This window comes from Micrasema longulum, unplaced genomic scaffold (genome assembly GCF_059751315.1).
Source record: "Micrasema longulum isolate JH-2025_06_02 unplaced genomic scaffold, ASM5975131v1 h1tg001032l, whole genome shotgun sequence".
Classification (NCBI taxonomy): Eukaryota; Metazoa; Arthropoda; class Insecta; order Trichoptera; family Brachycentridae; genus Micrasema; species Micrasema longulum.
This window is the reverse complement of record NW_028278220.1, coordinates 117,437-138,972: the sequence shown is the minus strand read 5'-3', so window position 1 is coordinate 138,972 and position 21,536 is coordinate 117,437. Positions and strand designations below refer to the sequence as shown.

Here is a 21,536-nt window from a genome sequence, read left to right as displayed (position 1 = left end):
AGAATAAAAATTCCGTTTTCCAAGTGTTTGAAAAAAAATGTATTTTTTTCTTCCTCGTGAAAGTGTTTTTCACTACTTTCTCTTTAACCGGCTTTTTCGCTATCCGACCCTGGGTCGGTCCCGTCAAGGCCGGTTAGGAGAGCGTCTATTGTATGTATAATTTAGTGTAAAATGCTGTTTATTGTCTAGTGGTAATAAAAATAAAAAGGATATTAAGATCGTAGTGAAAATAATTAAACTAATATGCAGCTTTCCCTACTTGACTCGTACAACTGAACTGTACGAAAAAACACACTAGTTTGACATAAAATACTTAACAAAAATTGAGACGGTAAAAATTGTACACAAAATTTCATTAGGAAACTTAAAAGACGATGGCATAACATTAACCAAAAATGCCGACATACAAGTACACAAATATGTGTCTATTAATATTTGCTACCTACCCTCTCACTCTCACATACTAGAATTTGAATCATTGTATTGTTAACGACAACAATACCATATATTAAATCATCATCATAACCCGAGACCTCTTGTATGTCAGGCAAACGCGCTGACCATTACACCACGGGGCCTATAAACCACATCGAAATACAGTCAAAAATAATATACACTACAATGACTTTACTTACCAAGTATTTGAAAAATTACATTGGATTTAAATTTAAACCTAAAATCTACATGCTGACTGCACTAACCAGACGAGACATAAAACATGACTTGACCTTATAATATGATCGTATAATTCTTTTGGGTTTTAAAATTGTAAATATGATAAATAAAATAAACAAAAAAAAACTACCACCGGCCCAAAAATGCGTCCAAGTAGCACCTGTAATATTGTCCCAATAATTAGAAAAATACTTCTTTTAGATGAAAAAAAATATATAGATAAGTACGAGTATAATGTTTTATTTAATTCATAAAAAAGATTGGTAAACATATAACTTAGAGCCAAAATAAATTATTTGAGTAATAAATGTCAAATGGATTTAAGTAACAATGGTTATTTTTTTAACTTTTAAGATATATTAAAACCGTGTATGTAAATATTATTTTTTACAAGTTCAGCAACTAGATAATATTAACTGGTGACATTTCTGTAGTCATTTTAATATAAATATCTTAAGAACTTCAAAATTGCAAATATTCACGGTTATTCAATAAAGAATAATGTGACAACTATACTTTTACCTGTCTATATTACACCCAGTACCCCCCTACTATATTTAGTAGATAAATTTGTTTATTTATTTAATTTGAAGTTACCAAATAGGACACCGCTTATAATCACATTACCAAAAACGACCCATGCCTGTGCAATAAAAAAATATTGGTAGGTACACAAGAAATACTTGGTTTTAAATTTGCCGCCGATATTTTAATTTTACAGTAGTAACAGGGTTGTCATTTAATTAGTATAAAAATAGTTTTCATGTAATATTGCGGTTTGCTCCTTGCTTTCAAAATAGTTTTTTCTGTGCCAAACATTTTACGAAGAATCTGAAATATGAGTACGTGTCCACTGTTCGTGTAAAAATCGTTCCTCAAATCATTATTTTTATTATTATTACTATGCACCGCAAATTATAATGCACAATTTTATTTACCTTGGTTGTTTTTACTTTAACAGGTTTTTTTTGGTACTATAAGTTATAGGTATCAAGAATACACAAATATCAGAATCAGGAAAACCGTGAAAGTTTTGAAATTTTAATAAATTATTTACAAATTAGTTTTGATAGCCCTTGTTAGTCACATGATTTCCCCTAGAATTTGATTCGTTCCTACGTGGCCAATAGAATACCGCAATTTAACCGGCGCGCGGCGCGGCTACGTGTTTACTTCTCGTTTGTTATGCCAGCTGATGAAGTGATTATTCTCAGTGGAAAAATACCTGAAATAAAAATGGCAGCGCAGGAACGCGACGAATCTTTTGAATTTACCCGTGAAGACATAGATCGGTTTTCTGATGCGTTAAAAGATAAAGAATTTAGGAAGTTGTTTGTTGAATATTGCGAAGAAATCCAAGACCCGGCTAATCAAGCTTTATATCAATCTGAAATTACCGAACTGGAAAGGCAGCGTGGTGTGAACGTGACTTTTATAAATCCTTCGCCCGGTTATGTAATTAAGACTAGCGTTAGCGGAGATAAAAAAGCTTTTGTAAATGTGTGTTCCAACGAAAAAGTCGACCAACCTTCGTATTCTATTCAGGAAAAAGGAGGAAAACGCGGTATGAATTGGAGAATTCCACATAGTATGGCGCCCCCGCACAATGATTTTGACAAGACGAGAAATCGATGTGTCGTGTACGATGTTGTTTTTCACCCTAATACACTATACATGGCTGAAAAAAATGCACAATTCAAAAAAATGCTCAGTGATACGGCCGTCGAAGCTGTCGAGTCCAATCATAATGTTAAACTTGACAGGAAAAACTTGAAATATCCCAAAATGTCGTATAAAGGTCCCGCTATCCCCGCAGTTGTTAGAAAACCGGATCCAGAATTTACCGGCGAGGGAGAAAAACCCGTTGATACGGAGATATTAGACAAGCTTTACCCCCAGCAAAGTTTTCCTTCAAAATCTAATGTCAAAGTCGCTTCATCGCAGTCAACTCAGCCAGAAGTGTCAGAAGATGGTGAATACACTATTCCAAAGTATGTTTTAAAACAGCGGCGTGATATTGAAATTTCTGAGTTCACATACGACAAGGATGCCAAGCAGAATACTGCTACTCCGACAGCGCTGGTAATAGAGGTTATATTGCCGCTCCTGTCATCATCGGCGGAAGCCAAGCTGGATGTTAAGGATAAAAAGTTGTCTCTCATTTCTGACACTCCGGCTCGATACAAACTAGACCTTTCGTTGCCGTATCGGGTGGACAGTGACGCCGGGTCGGCCAAATTTGATCTCAGTAGTCGACGACTGATAATAACATTACCGGTTGTAACGGATAGGATGAAAATCTCCTGGCGCAGTCGGGAAGACAGCGGGGTGGAGAGTGACGGTAATTCTCCTTGTGCTAGTGACGAAGATAATTCTCGCAGTCTCGTTACTGAAATATCTGATAGTCAATCGTCAGATAGTTTTATTGAAAGTGCAACATATCGGACTAAAGTTGATAAAGTAAATAGTTTTCTTAATCCCGATCTAGTTTATTTGTTACCACCGTTTAACTGTCACGTTTTAGATGATACGATAGCTTTAACACTCCACGTTAAGAATGTGGATCCTGATTCTGTGGTTTCCGAAATATTAGCCGATGATAATTCCATCCAATTGAAGTTTAGTTCCATCGGTGCTGGATATTTTCCTATTCACCACGCCTTGTTTTTAAAGTTCCCCGCTGATAATATGTGTCATAAACCTACTATCGAACCGTGGGACAATAATGTGATTGTTCAATTGGAATTTGCTAACTCCCGTTTACCTGATCATTACTTTGTCGGACTGGATTCCGATTCTTCAGAGAAGAATGTTCTGGATGTTCCGGTCGAGAGCATAGTTCCACCTTGCGAACCGGAAGAAGAGACGAACACGATTCAACCGACAGTGGAAGTGACCGCCCGAGGGAATAATGAAATCAACATTTCTCTCACGGTGGATGCTGATGAGCCAGAAAAGCAAGTGGAAGTGAAAACGATTCCCATTCCTCAGAAAACGGCAGATTGTTACGACTCCGGTGTGGCTTCTAGTAATGGCAGTTCCAAAGGAATATTGAAGTTCCGATCTCGAGTAGGAAGAAGCTATTCGGAATCGAGTGTGGACTTCTTGGACTACTGCGCTTCACCTTCATTTTCAATTAGTTCCGCTGACTGTATACCGGAAGAATCATCCAGTCTAAAGAAAACTGTACGATTCAGCAATGTCATTGCGAAGCAAACATTTAGGTATTTACATTGCCGATTTTATTTAGCAATTATATTAACTTTCCACACCTTTACCCTTTTACTATTTATCATCTTTAAAAACAACTCTTCTCAAATGCTTAAGAAAAGAGTTCTGCGGTGGTTTGGACATGCAGAGCGAATGGAAAGTGAAAGAACGGCCAAAACGATTAACAATGCAAATGTTGTCGGATGCGGGAATATAGAAAGACCGAGATAGACACGGCATGAACGAATCCAACAAGTACTCGAAGATGGACATGTCAAAAGTCGGAATAGCTGATGCGCATGCATGAGAAGATGTATGAATGAAGTGATATGCCATTCTATCCTCTCTGCCTACCTTTACGGGGAAACAGCTCATTTGCGTCATATTTTGATTTCAAATAAAAAATGTGCTTTTTTTGGCCCGAAATACAGGATTAAAAAGCAGCAATACATGTGGTCACTAATAATAACCATCATGACGAATATCTAAATAACAAAAAAGAGGACAACTGATAATTATAGCTGAACTCTTGTACACTTATGTACATAAGGAATGTGAGTTATGCGAAGGAAATGCATTATGATCTGTTTATAGTTAATAATACACCTTTATCTGTTGTGATATGTGTATTATGTTTTAAAAAAAATCTCTAGCATGGTCTTGAAATGCGGCCAACAGGTTGGCCTAGATAATTTATTGTTTTCTTCCTGTTTGGCTCAGTGAAATATTTTTTTTGTTTTACAGAACAAATAGCAGTATCCTCGGGCAAAAGTCCAAGAATCAGAGGAAAAAACGAAACAAAAAGAGAGCGCATGAGAGGAGATCTAGCGAAGGCGATCCAGAAGATAGTGGTTCCTTGGAAGCTGTTAGCGATGAGGTAACATTTTTGCTTTAGTCATTTTGAGATATTTTAAGTGTTTGGCCCCCATGTGTGAAATCAGCCCTGGGCTCATATGTTCTATTTACATCCTAAATACACCATTAGATCAAAACAAGAGAAACAAAAAATAATTTTGTTTAATATTTTATCTGTTTATACTGAGTCAGTTCTTCGATTAATAATATGCATTGTTATAGTAGAAATCACAACCATAGTCATCTGGTTCTAAGAATTACAAACGGTTTATTGTTCCTTTAAGCCTGAAAAATATAGTAAAACTACATACATAATTAAATTGTTCATTTGAGAAACCCCATTGTCAGTTTATCTAAACTTTTCATCAAAATTGTTTTGTATAAAATTTTGACTAAAACGTTTATATCTAACATAAATGAAAAATTACCTTATCTAGTATTTGTTCATTAAATACCTTTATTTTCTAATAAAACGTCAGTTTCTTAACGGAATGAAGTGCGTTTTGAAGTCACATCTGCCAAACACCTGACTTGTGGGATTTTTCAAATGACCGATTAAATTTTTAGGGAGTTCCAGGAAGAACTGTAATTAGTAAAGGGTTGTCAGCTGCCAGATTTGGTGAATTTGAGTATAATTACTAATCAACATAATATTTTCCTTGAACTGATACAGACTTGTACAATATTTTATGTGTGCCACTAGTACATTTTCAGAAGCCATAGATAAATTATGTGCTTCGAGTGGCCTTAAATCTTGTGCATTATTGATATAAGTACCTAGTAAGCATGGATAACTAGAGATTATTTTTTGAGCTGCAGGTCAGCTCGCAGCTCTTAGCAGTACTTGAGCTGGAGTTTTGAACCGGCTCACTGACAGCCGCGAGTTGCGAGCTCAAGCGCGAAACGGCTATGGTAGTGAGCCGAATGATACAGGTCGCTCTGTTCGGCTCAACCAAATTTATGGTTAACCGAATCACGGCAAACGCTGAGTCGGATGACCTGATATTTAATTTTCTGTAAAATTTCACATACACGTATGATTCGAACGAACCTCACAATGTACCGCGCTGTGAGCTGCCTGTTAGAAATTTGATCTGCATCTCAACAGCTCAACAGCTCAAAGCCTTTGAAACGTTATTTTAAACCGGTTCAAAATTGAGTTACCCATGCCTATTCTCGAGGGCAATGCAATATTTTAGATCAAGCTAGATACGCCACGCTAGTGACATAATACATAATATGTATATGTATTTAATTTTCCAGACTCCAGCAATGTATTTAAAAACTGTTTTTATATATATATCTTATTAAAATAAATATTTATTTGCATTCTTGTGGTTTTCTCGAATATTTTAATTATCTTTTTGTCGTAAATAACCATGTTGGAAAATGGGAAATATGTGGCAGAAAAGGGTTCGAACTTTGGACTTTTGATCTGTGAGTCCGCGACACTTCCACTGGACCACGACCCTTTTATTTCCTTGTAAAATGCTTTGAAGTTGCATTTTATTTTAACAGGATCATTTTATAAGTATGATCTGCCTCCAGTTTTTGTAATTAACAAATAAATAACGTATCTCTCAGAAGAAGTTTTGAATTTAATTTCCGATGAATGTCATCCTCTGTCACATATTGCCATTGTACAAATCAATTTCTAGAAAATTTATTTTATAACATGTGACAACATGTGTGGTATGCCGCCGCATGCTTATGATGAAATATACATTATGAATAATGTATTTGTATATTATGTGAAAAAGTTTTAGCTTATCTATCTGGAAATCTTAATTCTATACACACAATACCGATAAAAACAGATAAAAACACTTTATGTACTTAAATACATTTTACCTTTTTTAGAATGTGTTTGAGAGCGGCGATCACAATGGCAATTTCCCTAAGGATCGAAGGGACAGTAACATGACGGATACTGATGATGGAGAGTCGGAAAAAGAAACTCAGAAACAAAAGAAAAAATCGGATAATGGGAAATTTAAAATGCCGTCATTTCTGTCAAAAGACAACGGGAGATATCAAGAAGTCAAATTCAAGAACGATCTTATCTTCGACCTGGATATGTGAGCGGGAACTCTTCCAATGTCCCAGACACAATACTGCATGGTGCATGCGTACGTATACCATGTAACTGTTGAATACTTTTGTTATAATTCACAATATGTTCCCTTATACATATGTATAATATTAGTTTCTACACGGTGTTTGAACTTTTAGAAGATTAGTTTTTACTAACAGTTAATTAGATGGTATGTAGTCATTTACACAAAAATAATTTAAGGTTCATACTCATACACCATGCTTCATTGCTCATTGAAAGTCAAAATTACTTCTAAGATTTATGATTTGAGTACTCAACTGTGCAATTTGATTGTCACCTATTTTATCTTTAATATTTTTAATTTGGAAAATTGTTTAATGTTTATAATAAAGCCACTTTTATAGCATTGCGTCTTAAAAAATGATAAGAATTTCATATCAAATGTATTTTCTCCAAATATCATAGTCATGTTCTTTAATATTATATAGAAATGATTTAAATACATTATTTTCATGTCTTGTTATTTTTGTAGATTGCTTGCAATATTTTGTCATAATATTGTATATTAATCAATTTACTTTTTTACACACATTAAAATATTTTTTATGTTGGATTTGTTTTAAATGAGAGTTGTTTGTAAATTTTGAAATCACAACCTGGAAGTCCTAAACAAAAAAACAAACTTTACTTTTTTCAAAGGGTAAATAAGCACATCTGTATTCTTAACTTTATGACTGATTTTGGCATAATTATATGTATATGTTTAACTCGTCATACTATGGTAACCCAATTTAATGTTACATTCCTTATCATTCTCATTTATTAAATTAATAAAAATGTGTTCAAGGATAATGTATCTTCCATCTTTATTGTTAATGTAAGGATGTCATTATTATTGCAACCAAATACAGAAGGTTTTACTTTTAAAATTTTTAAGTACTATGGTACTATGGTAAACTTGTTGTTTATTTGAAAATACAAATTGAAATATGTACAACCAAAAGAAATCTGAAAAAAAAAATGTAAATTGCCTATTAATTTTTATCTGAATATGATTTTAAGGACATCTTAACTTTTCTTTAGACCACAATTAAGATTTATTTTGTTTCAATTGTATTGTTAAAAATAATTAAAATCCCCGCAATAATGATGTATTGTTGCCAGAACGATATCTTCACCTGAGTCGTTTATAAAACATTTAAATGAGTAGAAATAAAAAATCTTTTTTGCCATAAGTAAAGCTAAAACTTTTTGTTGATCACACATCGTATTTATAGTAAAAAAAATAATAAAATTACTTGCACGACTATTGGTAAACAAATAAAACCTTAAACGCAATAGATTTTTACTATGATATAAAATATACTTCTTGTTGTGAACCTATTTTATAATATCATCTGTATTTTGTTTGCAATGTACATCCGAACTGTATTCCTAGTGTAGTCCTTATAGTACAAAAATTACATATTTTTCAATTTACAGTGGCGTATTAATTCTGATAAAGAAGAACAAAGTACAATTTTACAAATTTATAGCTTTTAATATATTTAAATAAATTTACATAACTTAATTAAAATAATACACTGATGTATCACTCGTTTAATTGTTTTAATTTTAGTGATAAAAATTGTAATGGACTTCACATATATAATATATATTTATACATACATGTATCGAAATGTTAAAATAATTGCATGCATTCATTGAAAAAATCTCTTACACGATCTTCATAGTGCATAGTATAGATAAAATAGGTAACGTGGTTGACTTGTTAATGAGCTTTTTTACACATTATAATATTACATATTAATAAAATATATATATTACAATGCATAATAACAACTACAGACATTATCGGCGTACTAATTTTAAGTTGATAATGTAGTCTGTAACATGTGTTTTCGCTCATTAAAATGTTCACAACCTTATGCTTATTTTTAAATTGATTTCTGCAATTTTTGATTACTTTTTTCACTAACATTTTTATATTCTTGTGAAAACAATCAGTTTTATAAATTACAGGAAAAAAAAATCTTTATTTAAATTATTGTTGTCTCGGTGCTAATTAAAAAAAATATTAAAGTCATTTACAAAATAATGTTTTAGACTGATTTGAAAAATATAACATTTGATATTTCGGCTATAAAAAATTGTTAGCAAAAACTTGTTTGAAATAATTTTATAAAGAATCACTCCCGTTAATTAAAATATGTGTCTACTACTTATCCACAATATGAATGTTCTATTAGCATAAATATTTTTTTAGTATAACTGATATATCTTCTGCTACTTACTAACTTAACATTGAATTAAATGTTTGCACTTTAGGTGTAATCAAACTAATAATGATTGTTGTAATGTCTGCAAATGTATTCTAAATATTAGGATTATTTCCAACTAAAAGTTGCCCAGTGTATTTTATAAATGTAAATGTAGTGATTAGAATTTTGGTCGTGCCTGGTTTTACCAATGATTTAAGTAAAATCTTCACTAACTGCATACCAATGTGTGATACAGCGCAATGTGATTTTTGCATTTTGTTTATTATTAGTCTATGTTTTATGTGAACCCTGTCAGTTTTTTAAATCAATAAATAAATAAAAGGTTTCATTTTTCTTTTTATTTAATTCACAAATCAAATATAGTTGTGACAGCACAATTTAAACAAGTAAAATTGTTCATCGTTGTATTTTTACTATAAAAATAGTTACAGAACTCTTACAAAATAAATATGGTTCTCTAACTAATGAGAATATAAGAATTCTCTAGTTAATCTCTGGAGACTGATTTGCATACCAAACATTTATTAGTTCAACATTATTACAACAGACATGGAAAACAGTTTAGGTAAGGTAATAATGAAAGTCTGGGCATTTACAGGTTAGGATATTTTTTTTAGTTCAACAGAGTGAGCATACTCACGTCAGTATCATGTAGCTCATAAGTTTCATAAATACAGTATACCAATTCTGTATCTATAGTATATAAAAGTTTTTCTTAAACTTTCTAACACTGTAGGTACTTCTGAAAAACTGAGAATGGTTTATTTAGCAATACATAATTAATTAACGTAAACGTGTTCAAGTGATAATTTTATCTTTACAAAATAATAATAGATTACGCTACTAGATTTGATGTTTTCAAAGCTCCACTTAACACTCTTGGTCGATCATTGTAAATTCTAGTTGTGTTATGACTCTTACTAGAAGTTGTCCAGTGCTTCAATATCAATGCAAAAATAACAATTAGGATTTTAGTCATGTATTTATTTTACTTGTGATTCGAGTAAAATGTTCACTTACTGCATATTAATACTCTAGTCTGTGATGTGAATAAACTATTTTGTTCATTTGCGGATATTTTTTTGTCCTGAATTTACATTTGTGTAATTGATATTTTCTCTATAGTTATTTATATTATATTTTATTATAATTAAAAAATCAGCAAGTGTAACATTACTAAATAAATACGTATGTTTCCTTATACATCCAAAGGGGTTATCTTATTCGAGAAACCGGCAAAGTAAATCTTGACCTCACACAAACACATTAGTAATCGCCACATACAGTTATTATTGATCGTGAACTCTCGAGAGTTACATTTCCTTTCTGGTGCTCGGATAGGTGCCTTTACGTTTGGCACGCAGTGAAATTACATTAGTGTTTCTTTTTTATTTGCCAAAATTTAAGAACAATGTTTCCAAGTTTCTCTTTGGTTTTTTGTGTATTGTGGCTATTAAATGTTCACGTAAATATTTCTGATGAAAGTGCATTGGCAAATCCAATTACGAGTAGCGATTTCTCAATAAAGAAATCTAATTGGTATAATGATAGAAAACATCGAACTCGTCGATCACCTTTTAGTACAACTTTATTAGATATCAATCCTGCGCTTAAATTGTCAGTATCTGGAACACCTATGAAAGAACCTTCAACAACTCAAAAACCGCCTTCAACTGAGAAAGATGCTCATTTGCTGAATGTAAATTTAGATGTTGATCCTGTAGTTAACTTGCTGGTTTCTAAAGGGACCACTAGTACTCAAAACCCACTAATTACTTCTACTGGTAATCCTGTAGTTATAAACAGAATACCAGAAGTTCCAAAATGCGGACAGCGGATCGTCCAACACACAGAACTCATAACAAATGGAATGTCCACTAAACCAGGAGACTGGCCATGGCATGCTGCTTTGTATCGTATCAAGAACACAGGATCTACTATGCAGTATATATGCGGTGGTACATTGCTTTCACAAACCCGAGTTTTGACTGGTAAGTATTCATCTGTTCTAAGGTTAATTTTTAAAATGCACAATTTATAAATAAAAAAATAAGAAAACAGTAAAACTTTTAACAGCCCATAGCGATAACGTGGCTTCGAAAAGATCAAATTATTTTTTTATTATCTTTAATTGTATTGACATGAAAGGTGTCTTATTTTTTATAATTTATGAAAATTCCTCAATTAAAATCACCCTGTCTGAAAGTAGCCCGGCAAAAAAAAAAAATAGATTAGACCCAACAATCGCAGAAATCTTTTTAGAGAGGTCATTCCACTGGCCATGGATAACTACTTTGTAAAGGTAATTTTTCAAATTTATTAAGGAGCACCAAAAGTAAAACAAAATGGCAAAGATTATACGCCATTCCAAAAAAAAATTTCTGCTCTATAAGCCATTGTGTTTGCTTTTATGTTTTACATATAATTTTATTTGATTACAAGCCTTCAAAATGGAATATTAAGTGGATGAAAGTAAACATATTCAACGCCTCCTTTTTTTCTTTTACCATTTTGTTTTACTTTTCGTGCAACTTATGTTTAATTAATTGACACTTAATATTTAAACATATTTATGTTATAGCTGCACATTGTGTCCTTGAAAATGAAGCTACAATCCTCCCGGAAAGACTCTCCGTCACTCTTGGAAAATATAACCTCGCTGGTGGAGATATTGGTGCACAAGAAAGGAATGTATGTATTCTAAGCATATTTAGAAAGCTATGTATAATGTTGTTCATTCTAATCTACTTTCAGGCAGTTATTTATATATATGTAGTACTATAAGTACAAACTTAAGAATTCATTTATAGTACTAACATTATGTAAATTATAAATACCATGAAATATTTAACTCCGACTAGGTTTTCAAACAGAATTTTGGAAAAAAATTGATCGGAACCAGCATGAACACGATCACAATACTAGAGAAAAGAACAAAATTAGACTTCCATTTAGGAAAAAGGCAAAGTCACAAAATTCAATTTTATTTAAAGCAATTAAAAAGTATTACGAAATGGAAAAAAATATTTATGAAGAAAAAAACATATCAAAATTTAAAATAATGGTCAAGACATATGTGATAAACAATTTATAAATTAAATATATTTTCAATGTTATTATTAGAACACACATAACAATATGTATGATATGTGTGCCCTACTTTAAGATTTAAATAAATAAAAAATACCTACTATATCTTGTAATATTACCTCTGAACTAGTCATCTTAATTTTTATCTTAATTTTGAATTTATTCATACTTAAAAACATATACATAGGTGCACAGATTTTCACGGTCACTGTTATCAATACCTACGTGCAGTTTTTGTAAGTAATGTTACTGATGGGCTATCCAAAGTGCTTAAAACACAAAATATTCAACTAATATTTGGGCATGAGAGTAACATAACATTTATTAAACCCGAAAGACAAAAACCCCCTGGAAACTAAAGCAGTTTACAAACTGAACTGTCAAAGATGTTGAAAGGTGTATATTGAACAAAGGAAAGAGAGTAAAGACAAGAATTAATCTTGGGTATCCTAAAAAGTCAGCAATAAACCCAGAAACTACAGCGCTACATATAATTAGAGACAGAAACACAAAGACATCCAAATAACACAAACAGAGATGATGGGCTTAAATTAAAATCAACATGATTCTCAGCACCAACAAAATGACACTAAATATACCTACCTTGGACTTGCATGGACTGCAACAAGGTACAAACTACTAGTATTGAGTGTTAACATAAGTTTTTTCCAAATGAAGAGAACAAAAATAATTTACAACAGATTAGTCAATTATGTATTCTCCTTTATTATTTTATAACAAATTTGTCAATAATTCACAGCATTTTCACCATACACTGCAAATGTCGCAATCGGCTTTGGCAGCTTTATTTCTTTGGTTGAACGCGAACAGAAGGAGTTGTCGAAAATACTCACTTTTGTCCTACTTGACATTCTATTTTCAAGGCTTGTAATCAAATAAAATTATTATTAATTACTATGGAATGTAAAAGCAAACACAATATCTTGTAGAGACGAAAATTTTCTTTACCATTTTGTTTCAATTTTGATGATCATTTTTTAATTTATGTAAAATCTGACACAACATTTTCTACACAAAACGTAGTTTATGTTAAGGATGACTCCAGTAAGGGTAGCTGAAATGTCAGAATGAGTCCAACCTACACTGGTTCACCCAAAAAAGACCATACATGTTTATTTCACACTTGGTGAATAATTAGAACTCCAAGAGACTGTCAACACAATATTAAATATAGTTCTTTAACTTATGTTCTATTTCCATTTACAGGTATTTGACATTGTCGTCCATCCAGACTTCTCTAGATCTTCACTCTCAAATGATATTGCAATAGTAAAGCTTTCGGCGAGAGTTAACTATTCTAATTACATACAACCAATATGTTTATGGAGCACCGGAAACAATGATAAATCGGCCATAGTAGACAGCATCGGAACTGTGAGTGTTTTTTAGTAGATTTTTATCAAAATATGTATAAACTGTTCTCGTCAAATGTTTTTACTAATATAGTATCTATCTTAAATAAGAGGCAATAGCTTAACATAGTATAAGCAAAATATGACACTAAAAATTCCTTTCAATGCAATATTATTATTTTTAATTCATCATAAAAGTTGGTATTGTTATTCTCACATACTAAAATTTGTTTTTTTTTTTTGATATTGATAATTTGAAATAAATTGCTGTCTGCAATAAGACAAATTTCAAGTGCATCTTGTATGTTGTATTAAATAAATTCTAAGCTGTGATATAATAAAATTATTTGGATATGTACGAAGTACGAAAAGTACGACTTCATTTTATGTTTTCTTTCTATTTCACTACTGTAGTGCATTGTCTCCTAAACATTCATTTATACTGCAAGTTAATTCTACAAAGTACAATTGATATCGTATTAACTAATTGTTTTTCCAGGTTGTGGGGTGGGGCTTCACAGAACAAGATACTCTCGCTTCCCAACTGACAACTGCGACAATGCCGATAGTAGATGATATCGTCTGTATCAAATCAAATCCAAATTTCTATTCAAATTTCATCACTGAAGGGACATTTTGCGCTGGATATAGAAATGGTAAATATTCTTATTTTTAGTGGTGGGGGTCAGTGCTATGCAAGCTCCGGACGTCACTGCGGCCTGTGAAGATCTATTGTGACGGGTCCCCGGGAATAGTTCTCTCTCTTCAAGCCTAGGTCTACAAAGAGCCGTGGAGCCGTTCTACTGTGTGGAAGGCGAGAGTACATTTTGCTAAATCTCCCCCTCTAAGTCGGGCTATTAGGTAGGGGGCGAGCTCTTTAACATCCTCAGGTTTAACCCGTGGTCCCCCGAGAATGAGTCTCCTATTATAATGTAAAGCATCACATTCACATAGAATGTGTATAGGTGTTTCCTCATCTGCACTGCAGAACCTACATCTGGAAGTTTCGGAAATGTTCATTTTAGAAAGGTGTTTGTTCAATCTGCAGTGCCCTGTAAAGGTTCTAGTGATAACCCTCACTTGATTTCATCTGAGCTTTATAAGGTCAAAAGCAGTTCCTTCGCATGGAGGAAATGGTAATAAGAAATATTTCTTATACATTCCTAAATATTTGTAACAATAAGCGAAGATGGTGACAAACAAGGTGAATACTTTCTATAAAATAATATGAGGTAAATGTATGTACATATAAATATTTTAGGGTTTTTAAAAATATCTTTGTAATGTAAACACTGACCTTTAACTCCAAATCTAAGAGAAAAACGTTAACTGATATAGTGACTACGGAGGTGTGATACTGGTTCATAAAGAATCTATTTTAATATTGAATTGTAGTTATTGAGTTGGTGTTTCTTTTGCAGAACTCCATTCAAAAACCTAACGGAAATTTTAATATTAAATCAAAAACGGATTTAAGTCTATGTATTTATTTATTTTGATAAAATTGAACAGTGAGGAATTTCAGTGCTTACAGCAAATTGGAAATAATAAAGGTTTTCAATAAAAATGAACTACTTTGCAGCATCAAAGGTTCATGTGATCACATTTTTACAATAACATTTAGCGGGTACAAATAATTTGTTTGGGGTTCACAACTTCTAAATATCAGATAAACTCACCGACCTAAACTTGTGACATCGCAGGCGGTGTAGTTTCAAAGTTTCGGTGGGATTTAAAAAAATTTCAAAACCATATCAATTATAATACTATACATAAAAACATCATTATTTTTTGCTTAATTTGATAGTCTATTCACAAAAAATTTACTGTTTTTAAAACCACTGAACTTCACTCATTAGAGCATTTTCAAAAGGATGTGAAGATTTGTCAAAAATAATATTTTTTAAATATGTCCATAGACTTAAATCTTTGTTTTGATTCGATTTAATTAAATTAATTTATTTTAAATATAACATTTACATTACAAACATATATTCAATACGTACATATTATAAAAAAGAAAAAAATACATGAAAGAGACTCATGTCAAAGTAGTAGGAGAATTCTGCTCCGGAAAACCCCTTCGGATACATGGAATAGATCAATATCCAGAGGGATGTTGTTCAGCATAGCGGTAGCCCTTCCAATAGGCATAACCATAGGCAGGTTGGTCCTGTATAACGGAATATAAAACAATCTATGCTGACACTGTCTTAGATAATTATCAGGAACATACAAACCAATGCTCATCATGACCTCAGAATTATCGATCATACTGCGCAACAATCGATAAAAATGTGTAGTCAAATACACATCCCTTCTAGTCTCTAAACTGTTGTAGCCAAGCATATCCTGGAGAAGCTCGGTTGGGTAGAGCCAAGGATAATACCCGCTTGATATTAATTATTAATTGATATTAAGTTCCTACTGTAAATGTATTCAATTAATAAACACTTTGTTTTAAGGCCACCTGAGTTTATTTCGAAGCACTACTAGTTTTGGAAAGCACAGCATCTACAGATTTTATTATAAATATAATGGAATATTTTTTATCATAGTATAAATATTACATTTTACTAGTTGTGAGATATTGCACTTTAAATGTTAAAAGCTCATCCCAAATCAACAATTTAAATAAAGCTGCAAGTAAATATTTATAAAAAATATTCTTTTTTGAATTTACAAAATATGAACTATTTTTATTTACATTTTAAACAAAGATTAATTTATGCCATTTATGAAGACATCTCATTTAAAAAAAATGTGTAGTTACGAACTAGTGCCAGAAACCTGACGTTTATAAAAGAAGATCTAATCTCTAGTAGTAATTGTGATTGAAATTGTCGTATCAACGTTTTGTTTTTACGCTTTTACTTGATTATATAATATACTAGGTAAATGTCTTTGTCACCAGGAACTAGTGTCTGCAATGGAGATAGCGGAGGTGGTATGTATTTCTCCCAAAATATTGGCACAGGACAGGACACGTGGATGCTTAGGGGAATAGTTTCCCTTAGTGTTTCGCGCAAAGATAAAAATGTTTGCGATCCTAATGAATATACAATATTCACAGATGCTGCTCAATATAGGGACTTCATCCAAAGCAATATTTAAAACGTAATAAGTAGGTAAGGAGGTGTATTACAATGATTCAATGATTATGTTTTGTGAATTTTACAAATTAAAAAATTTATAAAGATTACGTAATATTATTAATTATTTCTACTGACAACATTTTTTCACTCACTACATATCGTCATGATTGTAGAATGACTATGCATATGATTTTACTTGACAACGATACATGTGATGTACTTTGCATGAGAGTGCTTTAAATTATTTTTTTGTCACTTTATATCTCAACTTCATAAGTACTTACTTGTAGTACCTTTGTTACTTGTGTTAGTTATATATATTTTATATTTTTAAAATCTGGAATATAAAGCCTTTATAAAACCCTTTCAAAATCAAACATACAAGAAAATCAGTTTTGCATTTTTCACATATCTGTCGTTGTTCTACAACGATCACTACGATATGAAATCCCACTGTTTGAAATTCTATTCTTATGTTGTATTAATGATGAGTATTTATATAAAATATCACATAATATTTTGTTCTTTCATCGACAGAATTTTTATTTAAAAAAATTTAAGTTGAGGTGTACAGCGTAATAAAAATGTAATAATATTTTTTTTTAAATATTTTCTAACAGTGAAATAGATCAAAATTTTTTCATAAATTTGAAATTTCAATTAAATTTTTAATAAATTTAAAATTTCAATAAATTTGATAAAACTAAAATTCAAAATGTTAAATAGACCATAATTTAATTTACAAAGATATAATATATCCAATTTAATGAAATTTAATTTTAATATTAATAATTTATAAACAGTCTCGTAACAATATATCTTTTTTGTATACAAAAATTAAAGTAATAATGGTGACAATAAAATTAAAAACGTGAAGTACATTCCAATTATCCGAATCAATTGGGACTGGACCCCATTCAGATAATAAAAAATTAGGATAATTGTTTTTTTTCCCAAAAAAGAGTCTATTTTAATTAATTACTGTATTTATTTTAAAAATGGGAGAAAAAACTATTTTTAAACAAATAGAACTTTTAATTAATTAAATAAAAAGGTAGCACTTTTATATGTTATACTTTACATGCAGGTCAACGACACACTGACTGACTAATCAAAACTAACAGTGGTGGAAGGGAAAAATATTCGCAGAGAGAAGAATCATTATTTTTCAAATCGCAGTACGTTTCCAATTTTTTTTTCTGAAATTCTGAAAGATTTTTTGGATAATCAGCAATTCCGATAGTCGGAGAATGAAGTTAATAAGGGTACTGCATAATTCTAAATAAATTCAAGAAACATATTCGAGGTATGATTTGATTTTTTTAGTCTAGGAATTTTTATATTTGTGTGAACCGCTCTGAATATTAATAGTTCTTCGTAACTTCCCAGGATTCCACTCATTCCACAGTTAAATGAGAGCAAACGAAGGAATATTGTTTGCACATTCTCAATAGTATTTTTGTGAGTAATAAAATGAGGTGACCTGATTACAATTACACTTCCAAATTCTAAGATACTTCGAACAAACTAATTATATAAACATATAAAGGATGCTGGAAGATAAACTCATTTTGTGAAACAGAAAAAGCTCCTACTGCGTACTACACCCCCCATAAGGATTGACAAAGATGGAAATACCACATGCATTCTAGTATACAATCCTAGTTTCTGCGCACTCAATAAATCTTGCCATGCAACCCCTTGAAAACAGAACATTAAAATAAATCATTGTCATTCCCTTTCTGTACCTAATGGTGCATAGGGCACTGCATTGGTACACCAATCGCAGCGTATCTTGATCATTTTGCTACATGAAGGTAAGGTGATCAGTCTTATGTTTCAGGTACTAGCCTAGGGACTATGAAATATTCTAGTGTAAAAACACCTTTTTAAATAATATTTCATATCAACCATCTTGCATGGTAGGCAAATACGCTGACCATTACATCACGAGGCCAACAAATAAATAGGGTACCTAAAGTGCAAGATCTGGAACGATATGGCATGTGTGATCAAAAAATTAGCTTGCAAAGGTTTTAGAAATGTAGGGTAAATAACCCAATTTTATTTGTACACCTTTTTTGCAGTTTATTTTTGTTTGGATAAAATTTAGCATTAGCCATTAAACAGTTACATAATTGCATTTCTATTGTGATCAACAATAGACTTTTTGAGAAAAACCGCATCGTCTGCCTTCTTCAAGTAAATTTATATGTAAAATTTTACTTCAATTAGTCATAATTTGCATCAATATAATAGGAAAGTGTCTTTTGCTTGCTGAAAAACCAGTTTATTAAATTAGTATAATTTTTACATAAAACTACTTACTTACATTATTCATATTGAAATATACTAAAACATTGATGATGCATTGAAGCAAACATATTTTTATACTCATCATTTGTTATATCATAAATCTTAAATAACTAGGCTATATAATAAAGGAATCAAGTTGTGGTAAAGTGGAGACCAAATCTCAATAATTTATTTTCACCTGTCAAACAGGAAAATAATTCAAATGAATAAATGAACTTTTCTGAGTTTTGTCATTTCTCTTTATTAAAGTGATTTGCTATAATAAGTGTAAATTAATGAAATCCAGATACTTGGCTACGTCTGTAAAGATCGTGTAGAAACGTGGGTTGCAGAAGTTTTTATCTAACTGGGAGACACCGAGGGAAATAATTCCTCTGAGATGCCACACATCTTCATTTCGACCCTTTGATGGGAAATACAGCCCTCCACCACTATCACCATTACATGCACCAGTTCCTAACAAAACAGAAACAAATCAGTACTTCTAATAGTATCAAAAACAATTCATATCATTAGATTAAAATGAGTTATTTATTACATTTATGGTTAAAAATAACACTGTTTTGAAGACAAAACATGGGTTTCTTATTTCTTATGATGTCATGTTTTATTTTTAATTGACTTCTTTCTGTCGTTGCACCACAGCAGGCGAATGAGCCCAATTACTGGTGAACACAGAACATCCCGGATGAAAAAAATACATTTAATTTTTGTGATCTCACCGGGAATCAAACTCAAATCCCTCTGCGCACGAGGCAAACGACTTAGCCATTACACTTCAGGGGCCGTCTTATCTCTTATTTTACTATTTACTATTATTTCTACCTTTTTTCTGAATCTAAACACCGTCATCAACCACTTTTATATCTTTTAATATTGATGTAATTAAAAAATACGGGTGAATATGATTTTTATTGTCCCTACGTATTATATGCAAGACCGAAGATCTAAATTTGGAACATAACATTTTTATATAATAATAATTAACGTCACCCTAACTTGTAAAACTCATATAAGTCCACAAATTTGGGCGCTTTCTTTAGGACTTCAAATAATCTATACGTGGGTAAAACTTGTATATTCGTACAATGTTCCATTATTTTTTAAAAATATAATAAAAAAACTTCGCTACCATTCGCTAGTGAAGCAAAAACTATTTTTATTCTCCTCCGAACAAAAGTAAGTTTGAGACTTACAAGTTTTACAATTTAGGCAGGCGCTATGTTTTTATAATATCGTTGACGAAAATTTGAAATGCTTGAGGAACAAGACATAAATTGTTCATGAGAGGGAAAAGAAAATAAATAAAAAGTATAGTTTCTTGTTTAATAATATATAATACAAAAAATAAACATCGAAAGAGATGTATATCGTTTCCCCAAATATTTTTAATTTTGTGTAATTTTTTTTTTAAAGTCATGTAAAGAATCAAGTTGTGGTAGAGCGTGTTTCGAACCACGGACCTCAGATCCATGAATCCGTGACACCATCGCGAAACCTCATCCTATTCTATGTACACTGTATGATATACTAGAGCAAACATTATACAGCAAAAAATGTTATTTATGTAAATAAATTTTATTAAAAATGACAATTGATTATTTATTTTCTCTTTCTTTTCCTGAACAAGTTACGATTTTTTTACAGAATTAAAAAAAGTACAATATAAATTATAAATATAACAATATGACCAGCGATATTCTGTGCTTTGTGGATATGAAGGATTCAAGTTAGGGTTGGTATCGACGATAATGAGGAAGTTGACAAATTGGCGAGGCTGGGAGCCGAGACAGCCCCATTAGGCCCAGAAAACTACTGTGTGTTGCACAAATGTGCTCTTCATAATGAACTTAGGCCGTGGACCAGGAAACCGAGCATAATGCTCTGGCAAAATGCACCTGGTCAGCACCAAACGAAGGAACTACTAAAGGGGTACTCGCAAAAGTTTATTTCGATTCAATCAAAGTTGGGTGAAACTGCTTACAGAGCATAGCAGATTGATTATACACCTTGCTAAAATCAACCTTTCTGAAACTTCAAGATGTTGGATCTGTAGTGCAGATAATGAAACACCTTTACACATGTGACAGGTCCTTGTAAATTAGTTCTCACCAAGCCCAGGTCTTTAAAGCTTCGGGTTATTAGATTGGTGGGGAGTGCTCTAATATCCTTAGATTTAACCAGTGGTCCCCCGAGGATGCGACTTCTTTTGTAATATCAAGTGAGGCCAATTCCACGTTATTTGGGCTAATTGAGTCGGCAATGGCCTTCCCTGGCCGCCTATCCTGTTTGGACAACCGTCTGCCTAACAACCTGTATAATGTTATTGATTGTTTTTCTCTTTCATTCTCTACTGTGGAAAACACTAGTTTGGAGCTGGCGGTCTAAATGGACGCTGGCACAGCACAGATGAAATGAAACGCACTTTACTCGTAGTATGTTATTTGTGTACTGATAATATAATGTTTTTTAGCACTCACACGTAGAATTATTGTTACATGGAGTGCGCTAGGAAATGGGAGGGACGGGTAGGTAGGTATAGATTAGGTTGAGCGTTGGTCCGAACATATGACATTATTTGAAA

The 21,536-nt window shown here is 31.9% G+C and overlaps 3 protein-coding genes across 5 annotated transcripts in view; 2 read left to right on the top strand and 1 right to left on the bottom strand.

The window, feature by feature from the left end:
• The first annotated feature begins 1,887 nt into the window (after positions 1-1,887).
• On the top strand, positions 1,888-9,404 carry Nop17l (PIH1 domain-containing protein Nop17-like). Its single transcript, XM_088232868.1, has 3 exons — positions 1,888-3,899; positions 4,630-4,762; positions 6,601-9,404. Exons 1-3 carry the CDS (start codon positions 1,912-1,914, stop codon positions 6,820-6,822), a joined length of 2,343 nt encoding a protein of 780 aa, XP_088088994.1. The 5' UTR covers positions 1,888-1,911; the 3' UTR covers positions 6,823-9,404.
• Positions 9,405-10,338: 934 nt separating this feature from the next.
• Positions 10,339-20,546, top strand: LOC148277445 (chymotrypsin-like protease CTRL-1). 2 transcript variants are annotated; one of them, XR_015823471.1, is made up of 6 exons: positions 10,339-11,069; positions 11,660-11,769; positions 13,396-13,563; positions 14,041-14,197; positions 16,456-17,942; positions 18,026-20,546. XR_015823471.1 is itself a non-coding variant. In XM_088232871.1 (5 exons), the coding sequence occupies exons 1-5, from the start codon at positions 10,490-10,492 to the stop codon at positions 16,653-16,655; spliced, it is 1,215 nt and encodes a 404-aa protein (XP_088088997.1). In that variant the 5' UTR covers positions 10,339-10,489; the 3' UTR covers positions 16,656-20,546. The 2 variants fall into 2 exon arrangements, 1 of the variants encoding a protein (XP_088088997.1); XM_088232871.1 differs by having other exon boundaries at positions 16,456-20,546.
• Positions 19,169-21,536, bottom strand: part of LOC148277444 (chymotrypsin-like protease CTRL-1) — a 22,436-nt gene continuing 20,068 nt past the window's right edge. For both annotated transcript variants that reach the window (XR_015823470.1, XM_088232870.1), the window contains one exon: positions 19,169-19,408. Coding sequence is in view for 1 of the 2 variants with exons in the window: in XM_088232870.1 (XP_088088996.1) it covers positions 19,209-19,408 (200 nt within the window). In the remaining variant the exon portion in view is untranslated. The remainder of the gene's footprint in view (positions 19,409-21,536) is intronic.

Excerpts from the sequence above, each read along its gene's own strand:
- Nop17l (XM_088232868.1), top strand. The coding sequence starts at position 1,912 with ATGGCAGCGCAGGAACGCGACGAATCTTTTGAATTTACCCGTGAAGAC. Across the intron at positions 3,900-4,629 it reads ATTGCGAAGCAAACATTTAG|AACAAATAGCAGTATCCTCG; the intron begins GTATTTACATTG and ends TTTGTTTTACAG. Across the intron at positions 4,763-6,600 it reads TGGAAGCTGTTAGCGATGAG|AATGTGTTTGAGAGCGGCGA; the intron begins GTAACATTTTTG and ends TACCTTTTTTAG.
- LOC148277445 (XM_088232871.1), top strand. The coding sequence starts at position 10,490 with ATGTTTCCAAGTTTCTCTTTGGTTTTTTGTGTATTGTGGCTATTAAAT. Across the intron at positions 11,770-13,395 it reads TTGGTGCACAAGAAAGGAAT|GTATTTGACATTGTCGTCCA; the intron begins GTATGTATTCTA and ends TTCCATTTACAG. Across the intron at positions 13,564-14,040 it reads TAGTAGACAGCATCGGAACT|GTTGTGGGGTGGGGCTTCAC; the intron begins GTGAGTGTTTTT and ends TTGTTTTTCCAG.